Below are 14511 nucleotides of genomic sequence, written 5' to 3' on the forward strand. Positions count from 1 at the left end.
TTATGTTACATTTAGAGTGTTCTAATTCACCAATCACCAAGTTGATATTTAATGCGCTGATTTGACGTGGGCTCAGTATGTATAAAAAGTTATTAACCAAGGTTTTGCTGGGTGTCAAGTCTGCTTCAACTCTGGTCAAGCCTGTGTCCAAACTTTGGTTCAGGAGAAATGGCGGGGAGAGTTAGCCACACGTACGGGAATCATCCTTACCTTAAGGAGTTCCACAACTGTTTCTGCAAATCCCACAACGTACATGGCTACTGCCACAGCATTGGCAAAGGCAAAGATTAATCCAATGGAGCCCCCAAACTCTGGTCCTAGACTTCTGGAGATGAGGTAGTAAGCACCACCTGCCAGTAGAGCAGAGGGTAACATTAACATTTATCATACAAACTAATTTTAATTTAATTTGCGATTTATACCCTGCCCTAGGACAGCCATTTCATCTTTTGCAGTCCCCTTCTTCTTTTGCCGTCTGTCTTTCCCAGCATCAGGGTCTTCTCCAGGGAGTGCTCCCTTCTCATTTGGTGGCCAAAGTGTTTGAGCTTCAGCTTCAGAATCTGACCTTGATTACCCTAGGACTGACTGTTTTGATCTTCTTGCAGTCCAAGGGGCTCTCAAGATTCTTCTTCAGCACCACAGCTCGAAAGTACCTATTCTTCTGCACTCGGCCTTCCTTATGGTTCAACTCTCACAGTCATACATTACTACTGGGAATACCATTGCTTTGACTATATGGACTTTTGTTGGCAGGGTGATGTCTCTTCTCTTTATTATGCTGCCCAGGTTCGCCATAGCTGTCCTCCCAAGGAGCAAATGTCTTTTAATTTCATGGCTACAGTCGCCATCTGCAGTGATCTTGGATCTCAGGAATGTGAAGTCTGTCACTACCTCCACATCTTCCCCAAAATCCCGCAACATTAAAAACATGGTGATAGCATAAAATATTAAAACCACAACCATCTCACAAGTGCTTAAAAACGAGTGCTAAATCATAAATTCTGCAGGGTCAGACCAAAGCACCACCTAGTCTGGTCTTCCAATTTCTAACAATGGACAGTCAACCCCAAAGCAAAAACTATTTAGTCTAATTTGCCTTCCAGTAATGTAAATTTGGCTGCTGTTTTCAGAAGATGTGGAAGGATTTTTTTTAACATCCTCCCATGATGCTAAATACCTGGAAATCATCAACATACTTTCCTCTTCTTTCTAGGCTAAACTAATAATTTAATATTAGATGATCCTCATGCTCTCTCACACAGATGCATGTTCCTCCGTCATTATAATTGCGTTTTGATATATTCAGCCAGGCTGGAACAACACAGTGAATGTTTCTCTACAAAGATTTGTATTTTCTCAATTAAACAATACTTTACTCACCTCCTCTTACCACTCCGTTTGTACATATGGCAGACATGGAGATACCTGTTAAAGTTGTAACTACCACACTCAGGGAAATAACTACGACTCCAAGACCTGAAAAAATCCCAAAAAAGATGTTTGACCCAGATACCTTGGTCAGATTATTATGTGCTAAAATCCTGCTAGTACGATTCCACCATCACAGATCGAAGGGAAATGGGTCCGACTGGATCTGGAAATAATGTGATGCACTAAGTTGTCAGGATAAAGAAAATACCAGTAAGGCACTGGATGCTGGTTCTGAATCCCAGAATGAATTGCCCATGTCCTCAGAATCAGAAAAGTCTGCAATCAAAGTATTATACAGATAAACATTTAGAGTTAATTCAGATAATCATGTTCATTAGCCCATAAATTTTTAAGAACAGGCAGTCCAGTCCATCCATGAAAATGCAACCTGCAATGTTCTGAATAAGAGAGGGTTTTTTTTAATTAAAGAGGAAAAGAACAAAAGAATCTCCAAGAAAAATTGATTCAAATCCTCCATCAGTCCCAGATAGGATTATCGGCACTTCGTGAACTGAGCTGAACTTTGTGATTCACAGGAAGGTTAAGGATCAAAATATAAGTTATGAATACTATTGACTGGATGGCTCACCTGTGAGTTCCCTGCAGGTCTAATGTCCATTGTGCTGTCATTTTAAGACCCTTGGCTTGTCTTATAATCATACTTGGAAGACTCTTTCTGAGTGTTAAGAATGTAAATACAATTTTAAAACCCTTAAGAGTTTACCTCCACGAACAAAACCATTAGTTGCTATTGCAGAAGTTGATAAGCCAGTAATGGAGGTGACCATGGTAGCAAGGAGGATTATGAAAACTCCAAGACCTGTCAGCAATGAAAGGATCAAAAATGTAACTTGCAGTCCATAACTCTCCAAAAAGTTCTCTAAAAAGAATATTTTAAGCGGGAATCCAGACTCTGTCTTAACCAAAGCTTCATTAACAAAAAGACTACTATTAAATTAATCCCTCCCCTTTCCATTTTGTCTATGTAAGTTTTTTGAATGGATGGGGTTAAACATCTTTTGGCTACTTGGGTTAGAATGGATAAAAGGAAGTACTTCTTCACCCAAAGGGTGATTAACACATGGAATTCACTGCCACAGGAAGTGGTGGTGGCTACAAGCATAGCCGGCTTCAAGAGGGGATTGGATAAACATATGGATCAGAGGTCCATCAGTAGCTATTAGCCACAGCTTATTGTTGGAACTCTCTGTCTGAGGTAGTGATGATCTGTATTCTTGGTGCTCGGGGCGGGGGGGGGGGCACAGTGGGAGGGCTTCTAGTGTCCTGGCCCCGCTAGTGGACCTACTGATGGCACCTGGGGGTTTTTAGCCACTGTATGACATAGAGTGTGGGACTGGATGGGCTATTGGCCTGATCCAACATGGCTTCTCTTATGTTCTTATATTTTTATGTTCTTACTCAATAACTGTGTTGGAACAGCTCTTCATCCCATTTTTCCATCCCATCCCATCTTGTACCCATCTTCATCTGTTCCAACACAGTTATTGAGTAAGAACATGTTAGTCTGTCTGTAGCAGTGGAAAAGAGCAAGAATCCAGTAGAACTTTAAAGACTAACAAAATTCGGGGCAGGGTAGGAACTGTAGCAAGTCACTGCTCACTTCTTCAGATGTGTTAGTTTTTAAGGTGCTCCATAGTGTTACTTCTTCAGATCTTAAGAAGCGAGCAGTGACTCACGAAAGCTCCTACCCTGCCATAAATTTCACTAGCCTTTAAGGTGCTCCTGGATTCTTGCTCTTTTGTATTGGAATAGAATGCAGCAGGTGTGCAAATGCATTTAGTCACATTGACCCCTTGCCCTTCTTATTCCTTTCCTCTATGGTTGGTTAGCTTCCTTGTTCCTGTCAAAATTCAGACTGTGAGCTGTTTCTATAGGAAAAGGGCTCCTTGGGCTGGACAAAGGTTTCAGACTAGGCTGAACAAAGGACTTCTATGCAAGCTTTGGATTATAAACTCCCTACAATTTATATACAGTTACCCTGTATAGTGCCATGTTCATAGATGGCAATGTGGTAGGAATAATAATTAAATGGTACAATAGCATTGGTAGTAAATTTCTCCCGGGTGGACCTATCCCACATTCCAGTAAAACAGATTATGTTCAGAAGGTAGAATTCTGTTTTGCCCAATATTTTTTATTTAATTAGTTAGTTAAAACTAACTAACTAGCAGTATGGCTAGTTAGCAGCCTTTTTTCCTAATGGAGCTCAAGGTGACTTACAGTATAAATAAAATACATACATATAAATATATAAAATTAGAGCTTTTTTGTAGAAAAGGCCCAGCAGGAACTCATTTGCATATTAGGCCACACCCCTGACACCTCTGTTGTTTCACAGGGCTTTTTTGTAGAAAATGCCCAGCCAGAACTCATTTTCATATTAGGCCATGCACCCCGACATCACTATTGTTTAGCATAGGGCTTTTTTTGTAGAAAAGGCCCAGCAGAAGCGCATATGCTTATTAGGCCACACCCCTGATGTCAAGCTAGCCGGAATTGTGTTCCTACTCAAAAAAAGCCCTGACCATCACTATAGTGGAAACACCACATCTGTGTCACTTAGCACCCTCCTGAAAATGCTTGTGGACATCCTCTTAAGTTCAAAGCTCCTTGTTTTGTGGAGACCAGCTCAGAATCTACCAACAAGCATAAACCATATTCAATATTTCCTAACTCCCCCATTCAACTCTCTAGCATCACTTCAGGTGCATTTTGTTTGAGTGAGGATGTCTGGATATATTTCTGATTTGGGGGGTGGGGGGTGGGATTCTATCTGAATTTTAAAACTAAAAAAAAAAAAAGAAGTTTTGTTGCTTTTTGACAAGAGTTAATAGGCAAAAAAGCCACTAACGTATGGGGGGAGATGTTGCCCATCTATGCAGCGTTACATGTTTGCATTTGGCCCTGTGCCTGACAAAAGGGTGCTGGCAGGTTTTATGATGCATACCAAATGAGGCCTTGCAGCTGGAAGCACATATAAGTATATGCTCTGCCATGAAAACCCTGCATCTTAACATCGCCAAGACTTTGCTCTGGGGCTTCATGCAAAATTAGTTTCTTTTTTTAAAGGGCAGTTTAGTAACTTATTGCTATCATCAAGAAGCATTACTTTTTTTCCAGGGTGTGAAAATAGCCCTGGGCAAGAGTAATTCATTTTAATGTTAGTTAATGTCCTTACATTTGGGGTTTTAATCTAAACTTTAATCAGATCTTGGCATTACTTTGTTACAAGAGTGGTTACAATGGCCTTGGCTTTCACATTTAAGTCTACAATTATTGCTGGCATCAAAGTAGAGATACTTTCCCCTGTCTTTACCCCACCCATGATATGTGTGTGGAGGAACAAGATTTTGACTGTCTACTTAAACTTGTTCATCTCAAGATGGCCACATGTGGGTTAAATGTTTCAAATCCAATATGCATGGTCATTTCCTGGAATGTGTGTGGGGTAAACTGGATTTTATGCTTGCACGCTCTGTCCCACCATTACAGTCACATGTGGACGTCCAGGTCTTTTGGAGCCAGGACAAAGGTACCCAGGGGATGTGGGAAGGGAAGGCATGATCTCACACACACCCCACCAAGCAAAGGCAGAAGGTAAAGCAGAGTATAAAGGAGAGTAACATCGCAGGGAGAGGCCCTCCTGATTGTCCCAGCAATCAAAGAAGTTTGTCTGGGGGGTAAACAAGAGAGGGCCTTTTCAGTGCCAGCCTCACAATTTGGAACCACTTCCCTAGGGAGGTGTACCGGATCCCCTCACTTTCCAGTAAAACACTTTGCAGTAAAACAGCTACCTTGAGGTCACCCACAGTATTCCAATGTGTTTCTCTTTTAGAATTGTGTATCAGTATAATTCCTTGTATTGACATACTGAAAATATTGGCTCTGCATGGTCCAATGCCATAAAGTTCACCCTTCCAACCAGCCATTTTCTCAAGGGGAGCAGCTGATTTCTGCCAGCTGGAAATCAGTTCTAAAAGTGGGAGATCTCCAGGCCACACCTGGAGGCTGGCAATGCTACCATCACACCACACTGGTTTTTAAGATATCACCTTATTTCAAATGCAAAACCAAGTAAGTGAAGTTCATCTGATTCATTTTAAGGGGGATATATCAACCAGCTTATGGAGTACTGTTGAAAATGCTTTCTGAATTATTTTTTGTTTTGTACATATGAAAATGCCATGTCATGTGACTTCCCCCTCAAACATAAAGAGCAGCTCTCCATGACAGGAGAAAGGAAAATGGATGTGCCTTTTGCATCAGTCCCTCATGCTATTTTCTTGAGTACAGTGTGCAGAAAAGTGCTGGTGCAGGCCTGTCCTAAACCACAGGAAATATCACACTGTTCACACATGCTGTATTGTGGCTACAGAATCTGAGATGAACAGTGTAACAGTTATGTACTTGGGTTCCCAAGCATTCCTTCGAATGGCATTTGACTTGTTTGGCTAAAACTGATCACAGAAAAAAGCATGAAATTTCTTTGGATTGTAACTTGGAATAGAGGAACAGACATAATTTAATCAACAATAAGCTGGTTTTTAGGCTAATAATAATATAATTAATTACTACTATTAATATACTTAATTATAATAATTAACAATATTTATCCATAAGCTGGTGGGTCTTTGAAGCCCACTCTAAAGTGACCCAGTGGACCTTCTGTGAATGGGACACAAAGAGAACTTGGGTCTCAGAGAAAGATGGAATAGATTGAACTCTGTAACATATAAGCAGAAACTCCTTTGCATATTAGGCCACACACCCCTGATGTAGCCAATCCTCCAAGAGTTTACAGGGCTCTTAATTAAAGGGCCTACTGTAAGTTCTTGGAGGATTGGCTACATGGTAGGGGTGGTCTAATATACAAAGGAGTTCCTGTTACAAAAAAAAGCCCTGTGTATAAGTTTTGCCTTGACCTGCATGGTAAGGGCTAGCTTGATTTCATCAAATCTCAAAAGCTGAGCAGGGTCAGCTCTGGTTTGTATTTGGATGTGAGACTACCAAGAAAGCCCAGGATTGCTACATGGAGGCAGGCAATGGCAAACCACCTTGCTGCCTCTTTCCTTTTAAAACCTCCTGGATCTCCGTAAGTTGGCTATGACTTGATGGCACTTTCCGCCATTGAATAACTCTTAGACTGTGATCACACAGATAAAATAATGCACTTTCAATGCACTTTCCCACTGGATTTTGCCAGTTCACACAGTAAAACCCAGTTGTAAAGTGCATTGAAACTGGATTGAAAGTGTATTATTTTGTGTGTGGGACCGTAGCCTTACTTAATTGGTTAAGGAAGATCGATTTCTTTGGGTACATGCTGTAAGTTGTTGGTGCTAGGGGAGCTGAACACTTTAGTAGTTTATAATGCCACTGATATATGTTGATTGTCCTTTCAGCACAAATACACAGCATGAAGTGATTTCACACAGCAGTGGTTTTAAAACACTGTACTTTCAGAGAACAGCCAGGTTTTATTGTTCCAATATTAGCTAGTTTCTAGAATACAGAAATCTCTTCCAAATGCCTATCTTTTACATATAAATATTTTGCCCAAAGACTGTATCCAGCAGTTACATATCCTTAAATTCCATTGATTTCAATGGCAATGAAACTGGCATAGATGTCTGCTTGATCTGGGCTGTTCAAAAGGGTAATTTGTTTAACAGTCTGGAAAATTCCAGTGTTGGTTTAGTTAACTTTGCCTTTGGATACAATGGAAAATATTTTTAAAAGCCTGAATGCATGTTCCATGCCAATTCACACTTCAGTTTAAAGATTAATAGTCTTTCTGTAAAGTTTCTCCTGTTTTTTCCTGCATGGAGTTAAAAAAAGAAAAAAGGTACTTTCAAAATGCATACCTATTCCAGCTTGCCCCACAATCCAGGACAGGCGAATGAAAAGCATCACACCCCAGATATTCAGCATGCACCTCACCTAAATGTTGAACAAAGAGTTGCATTAACATGTCATTGTAGAATGCAAGCAGTGTTATTAGTTAAGGGAGTAACATTGCGTGGCTTATGATCAGATCAGATAAAAAATATTACACAGCCAATAGACCAGGGGTGGCCAAACTTGCTTAATATAAGAGCCACAAAGAATAAAGGTCAGATGTTTGAAAGCCGAAAGATATGAACATCAAATGTCTGAGAGCCACAAAACAGGAAGGCAGGAAGGAAGGCAGGCAGGCAGGAAAATAGATGGAGGAGGGAGAGAGAGATGGAAATAAAGCAACTTTAAATGCATTCTCCAAGCCACTGACTGGCTTTGCTGAAAGAAGTGATTTAAAGAGAGAAATGCCTTCTCCAAGCTGGCCAACAGGGTGATGGGGGTTTCAAGAACCACACAGTAAGTGTTGAAGAGCCACAGTTTGGCCACCCCTGCAATAGACTATGGCACTATAAAATAATAGCCAGCATAAGTGTTCAATAATACCCCAAAATAACAGTGGCATTGAAGGAGCTAGAATAACATTTCCAAAACAGAAATGGAACAAACCTTAAAAGTTTGAAAATGGGAAAAAAAACAGGATACAGCATTCAAGCAATATATTGGTCCTAACTCAAACCACCCTATGCATTACAAAGCATGAAAAAGTGGATGTGCTTCTCATGTTGTGTTCTCTAGCAGCACAAGCAACTGTATGTTTCCCCCCTCTAAGTATGTGCTCTCTTTCAAAATAAGAGAGCGGAATTGAATTTGTAATACCAAACGTGCTCTGCTTACCAGGACACCCTTCACCCAGCCAAATTTCACAAAGCCTCCTTGGCTTTCTTCTTCATACTTGGGTTCTCCTTCTCCTCCTGGAGCACCATCTGCTTTGGTGAATTTGTCCGCTGAAGCAACTGCTATGTTCTAAACAATAAATATTTAGAAAGCACAGTAATACATCCTGTGTTGTTGACTCGCACTCGGGGCCCGTGCCAGGCTTACCGGCGCTCTAGGCTGAGAGGCTGGGGGCTACCCCCTCCCTTTCAGGTGATTTAAACTGCACAAGAGGATGCCCAAGAGCAGCTGCTGCCCTTCTTGTGCCCAGGAAAGGGGGGCCTTTAAATCACCCAGGAGGCCAGTACCTGATATTGGATGCTCTTCTGATCATGGGTAGCATTGGCAGAAGCAGCTAGACTGGCCTCCCCCTCCATTTAAAGAGCCCACCGACCATTTAAAGAGCCCTTCCCTGCCTGGGAAGGGCAGCGGCTGCTCCCTGGCAAACTCCCATGTGATTTCAATAACCTGGGAGGGAGGGGGTTGTCCGCACATTCCCAGGGGTGCCCGATTCTGCACCCCCCAGGGCCATGCCCTAAGCGCGGTCACCTAGTGGGCGCACCAGCCTTGCATATCTGGAGTATTTATTTATTTTTATTTTATTGTATTTTAGAATATTTCTATTCCGCCCATTCCCTGTAGCGCTCAGGGTGGAGTACAACATATGATAAAACAATAAAATACAATAAAAACATTTTATAAACAGACAACTCAACAGCACTCAGAAATCATATCATCGCATACAGTGTTGCCCAGCCTGGCTGTCTCACATCATGATATCTCATAGAGACGGCAGATATCATTCCATTTATAGCACAGGTGACAGTGCCAATAGGGGCGGCCAACCAGATCAAGAATAGACGCCCGCAGCCTCAACTAAAAGCTTTATAAGCACACTTTGGATTGAGGGCAAATAAATAGCCAATAGTATATTTGTCTCCCCCCCCCGCCCCCCGCAACATACCTTTGCTAATTGTTCATGGATGTCCATTAGGCTTGGCCTAATCATTTTGGCACCGCTGATGCTGCCAGTGTTTCGGTAATAATCGATTTTAGGTATGGCATCCACTGTATTATGACCAAAAGTTTTCAGATAGTATGTGTTGCTATGTGTATCATAGGGATAAAAGCTTCCATTGGTTTTAGCAGTATCCCCGTTTTGAAAGAAATTATCATACAGCTCTTGGTTTCCAGGTCTGAAGCTGACTCGTAGTCTGTTATTGGCCTCATCCGCAAAAGATGTTTCTTCGTACTGAGGGTTGGGATCTCCGGTTGATGATACTGTACTGTCATGGCTTTCGTTAATTACATTAACTTGGAACCTATTTGGACTTGGATCTGAAAATATATTTGGAGAATTATTCATATTGGCGAAAGTTAGGTTTTATTTTCACAAGTCTTTCTCCTCCTTTGTCGTCAGCTCTTCAATGTAGGACTGTTGCGGCTCTCGAGGGACTGCAGTGTCTATTTCTTTGGAGACCTCTTTGAACTCTCTTATGCAGTCGTCATGAAGTGGTGTCATGGAACTCTGCCCTCAAACATAGGAAGAAAAGGGTGGGGTATAAACCATTAGAGCGGATCTTCAGTGGAACAGGCTTCCTCAGGAGGTTATGGGCTCTTCTCCTTGGAGGTTTCTAAAAAGAGGCTGACAGCAATGACGATCCTGTGGACTGAGGGGGAGGTATTTGTGAGTTTCATGCATAGTGCAGGGGGTTGAACTAGATTACCCTGGAGGTCCCTTCCAACTCTATGATTCTATGGTTTCAGCTAGTTTATGTGTTGTCTTATGACTAAAATTAGCCTTGTCTGCACCAGCACTTCCAAAGCAGCTGATTCAGAGATTTTGTGCTAAACCACAAATGCAAAGTTAGTGCAGCGGCTGCAAGTTGGGCTAAGAAACGGGGCTCCCGCCCTGCCCTTGGCGGGTGTGTCTTGTTGCACCCAGGGTAGGAGGGACCTTCTCTTCCATAGGACTCTGGAGAAGACTTATACATGCTGAGAAGACATCAAAATTTAATGAAAGCATGAGTCTAAAAATCACAGATACAAAGATCCAGTAAAAACAAACCTGTCAACCAGAATGAAAGCACAATAATAAGAATAGACAGCAAACACCAGAAAAAGAACCTGTGGCATGCTTCGTAAAGGACTCGTGATAACTTGAGGTGGTGAAATGTTTTGTGCCCCACATGCCACAGTGAAGCCCTTCCTTCCTCCATCCCTTCTTTCCCACTTTCTGTTTGAAATACTAGTTTGTATGTACTGGGTCTTCAATGGGAAGAGAGAACATAGATGAGTTTGGTCATTGGAATCAAGATTATCTGATGCTCTATGCATGAGTGGGGGCCAGTGGTTGGCATACAGACCTAGGATCTGGGAGACTCAAGTTCAGAACCCTATTTTGTTGTGGAAGCTTAATGGGTGACCTTGGGCCAGTCACTTTCTCTTGGCCTAATATATCTTAGGGGGTCGTTCCTGAGAGCCAGTTTGGTGGAGTGGTTAAGTGTGCGGACTCTTATCTGGGAGAACCAGTTTTGATTTCCTACTACTCCACTTGCAGCTGCTGGAATGCCCTTAGGTCAGCCATAGCTATCGCAGGAGTTGTCCTTGAAAGGGCAGCTGCTGTGAGAGCCCTCTCAGCCCCACCTACCTCACAGGGTGTCTGTTGTTGGGAAGAAGATAAAGAAGATTGTGAGCCACTCTGAGACTCTGATGCAGAGAGAAGGGCAGGGTATAAATCTACAGTCTTCTTCAATAAATGGAGAAGAGAACGATGCTGTAAGCCACTTTGGGGCTCCACTGGGGAAAAGTTGCAAGGATATTGGAAGAGTGGATGACTTTTGGATTCAGGTCCCTGACTGAAGTCTGGGAGACCCTGAGTCTTCTGTGCAAGATCCAGGTGGGCAGCCATGTTGGTCTGAAGCACAAAGGACAAAGTTTGAGTCCAATAGTACCTTTAAGACCAGGGATGGGGAACCTCTGTCCCGAGGGCCTTATACGGCCCTCGAGGTCACTTGGTGTAACCCTCGGGGATTGCTGGGCTGAACCGAGCCATGTGGCAGTCTCCCTGGGGCCTGGCTGGCCAGCGAGGATCATGGGGCCCAGCCACGCTGTGCAGCAGCCTCCCCGGGGCCAGGCAGGGATCACAGGGCCCAGATGTACTGTGCGGCAGCCTCCTTGGGGTGGCCGGCCAGAATCGCTGCAGGGCCTAGAAAAGTTACTGCCACAGTTCAGTTTGCACTTGATTATCCCAGATGGTGCGGCCTAATGCTAATGAGTGTGTGACCTAATATGCTGATATTAGGGGATGTGGTCTAATATGTTACTGAGTTCCTGCTGGGCTTTTTCTACAAAAAAACCCTGAACCTATGCATTTGCCTAGGGCAGCAGGCCAGGTGTGTGTGTGTGTGTGCCAGATTAGGCTCTCCCCACATGTTTTCAAATAGGAAAACAGTTATTTGTATTAATTTTGCTTGCCTGAATTGTTCTCTCTTGGCAGAGCACTGTTTTTTTAAGTTGACATTTTTTTATGGCCCATGAATGATGTTATAAATATCTATATGGCCCTTGGCAGAAAAAAAGGTTCCCCACCCCTGTTTAAGATCAACAAAGATTTATTCAAGGTATGACCTTTCATGCACACACGTGCACAAAAGCTCATTCCTTGAATAAAACTTGGTCTGAAAGGTGCCACAGGACTCAAACATTATTCTTCTGTACAAGAATGTGAATTTTGTGCTGCAAAGTTGGTTTTTAAATATTCCAAACGTCATTTTTTCAAACCCATCATTTTGACATAAGCATGGCAAATAATTCATTGTGGGGATGAGAACAGGGGCACAAAGGAATGCATGCCATAATACTGCTATGCAGGGCTTTTCTTTGAGCAGGAACACACCAGAACACAGTTTCAGCTGGCTCGGCATCAGGGGGTGTGGACTAACATGCAAATGAATCTCTGCTGGGCTTTTTCTCCAGAAAAAAATCCCTGTGTGAAACAATGGTGATGTCAGGGGGTGTGGCCTCATAGGCAAATGAGTTCCTGCTGGGCTTTTTCTAAAAAAAAAAAAGCCCTCCTGCTATATACCCAATAAAGAGTTGCTAACTTGGACTGGATAGAATAAATGTGCAAATGACTGAGGTACAGAGATGGCTATTGACTATTAAAGTCCAGGAACTGATTTTGCATTCTCTTCACACAGTAAGCTCTCGTTTTATAGACATGTTGAAATGAACAGCAGCAGATGGTCAAAATGTAATTCATGTGAAATGCAAGACTGGGTCCCATTAAAGATAAACATGAGTCAATATACAGCTATTTCCTGTCAAGTTAAAAGAGTGATATCCTGGTCCCTTAAAGACAGTGACAAGTTTGCTATTGATTACCGGTTGGAGTAGGGTCACACTTTCTGAGAATCTTGCAGGCCTTGAAAACACACTGTATTCTCATGGACTTCTAGGTTGTTGCTTGCTTCAGGTGTTGGCTTGGTGGCTGCAAGATATTAGGTTTGAAATGTACAATCAGTTCACTTGGCAGATTAATCTACTTAGCTGATTAATTAATGAAGAGCAATTTTAATTGGAGGCGGTACAGGCTAAGAGCACTCTGACGCTAGTTTGCTTCTTGCGAGTTGCAGGAATAGGCAATGGGGAAAATCTAGGATCCTTTTCTAGGAAGACTGGGGGTAGCATTTGTTTGTGAAACAGTATGTTATTTTTCACTTTCTTCAATAGCTTAAAATGAGGGATGCTACTGAATTTTAAGGAGCCCCATGGCGCAGAGTGGTAAAGCTGCAGTACTGCAGTTGAAGCTCTCTGCTCACTACCTGAGTTTGATCCTGGTGGAAGCTGGGTTCAGGTCACCGTCTTGAGGTTGACTCAGCCTTCCATCCTTCCGAGGTTGGTAAAATGAATATCCAGCTTGCTGGGGGGAGAGTGTAAAAGACTGGGGAAGGCAATGGCAAACCACCTCGTAAAAAGTCTGCTGTGAAAACGATGTGAAAGCAATGTCACCCCAGAGTTGAAAATGACTGGTGCTTGCATAGGGGACTACCATTACCTTTTTTAACTGAATTTTATGACCTCTCTGCTTTCATTCAAAAATTTATTTCCAAAGTCTTCATTTATGATTTCTCGCTGCTTTGGACAAATTTGCAGTCATTTTTCCCAACCCAAAATAATGAAAAACATGATAGGTGGAACTGGAATTAAATTTGATGTCTGGTTTTGCATACAAATGATATTAAGGTGATGTAAAAGAATTGACTGAAATGGACAAATGAAGCAAATAAAACTGGGGAAAACACAACAAAGACAAAAAAGAGAACCATAGCACTTTCATATACCCCTTGTAAAACTGAACCCTATATTGAGGTTTTAATAATATTCAAAATAATGAACATTAAGGCAGATGCCTCATCAATTAACATCCAGCACTTAAAAGGCAAAGCTGCTTTCAGTTCAATGCAAAAATGCTTGTTGGATTCCCTAGAACAGGACTGGATCAACATGTTTTTAGAGGGAGGGCAAGATTTTAAAATGATAACCCTTATGGGCCCATTCTATCTTATGGGCCCATAGAATAGAATGGACTCCATACCCAATTTGGCACCCAGGGCAAGCACCCCCTCTGCTCCCCCCTAAGATCTGGCCCTGCCCTAGAACCCTTTAAAGAAGAAGAAGAAGAAGAAGAAGAAGAAGAAGAAGAAGAAGAAGAAGAAGAAGAAGAAGAAGAAGAAGAAGAAGAAAACTGGCAGAACCAAGGAATTAAGTCTTGCCCTTCCTGTTGTTCTTCTTTGTCAACAGCACCCTTCTGAAGTGTCTTTATTTTTAAACACCCAAACACATCAGCATTGGGGCATATTTTTCTAATACATGCACAAATACTGAACTGGACCATTGCTTATGTTAGTTAGTATGTTTACTCCAAATGGTAACCCCCCAAAAGCTCTTTTGAATGGTGGTCTTTGGCAATTAGGTTATTTACATTTAAGCCCACCTCCCATTAAAATCAGATTCCCGTGGCACAGAGTGGTAAAGCTACAGTACTGCAGTCTGAGCTCTCTGCTCATGATCTGAGTTTGATCCCGGTGGAAGCTGTGTTCAGGTAGCTGACTCAAGGTTGACTCAGCCTTCCATCCTCCCAAGGCTGGTAAAATGAGTACCCAGCTTGCTGGGGGGAAAGTGTAGATGACTGGGGAAGGCAATGGCAAACCACCCCGCAAACAGTCTGCCGTGAAAATGTCGTAATGCAACGTCACCCCAGAGTCGGAAATGACTGGTGCTTGC

General features: G+C 42.4%; 1 protein-coding gene across 1 annotated transcript in view; it reads right to left on the reverse strand.

Annotated features, from left to right (window-relative positions):
• Positions 1 to 9626, reverse strand: part of SLC12A1 (solute carrier family 12 member 1) — a 70949-nt gene extending 61323 nt beyond the window's left edge. Inside the window, exons 1-5 of the mRNA XM_060259854.1 lie at positions 9188 to 9626; positions 8185 to 8313; positions 7317 to 7392; positions 1381 to 1476; positions 211 to 350 (exon numbers count right to left, since the gene is read on the reverse strand). Of these exons, the coding sequence (XP_060115837.1) occupies positions 211 to 350; positions 1381 to 1476; positions 7317 to 7392; positions 8185 to 8313; positions 9188 to 9589 (843 nt within the window). The 5' untranslated portion in view covers positions 9590 to 9626. The remainder of the gene's footprint in view (positions 1 to 210; positions 351 to 1380; positions 1477 to 7316; positions 7393 to 8184; positions 8314 to 9187) is intronic.
• Positions 9627 to 14511: the final 4885 nt, after the last annotated feature.

The sequence above is a fragment of the Heteronotia binoei genome, chromosome 19 (assembly GCF_032191835.1).
Source record: "Heteronotia binoei isolate CCM8104 ecotype False Entrance Well chromosome 19, APGP_CSIRO_Hbin_v1, whole genome shotgun sequence".
NCBI lineage: Eukaryota > Metazoa > Chordata > Lepidosauria > Squamata > Gekkonidae > Heteronotia > Heteronotia binoei.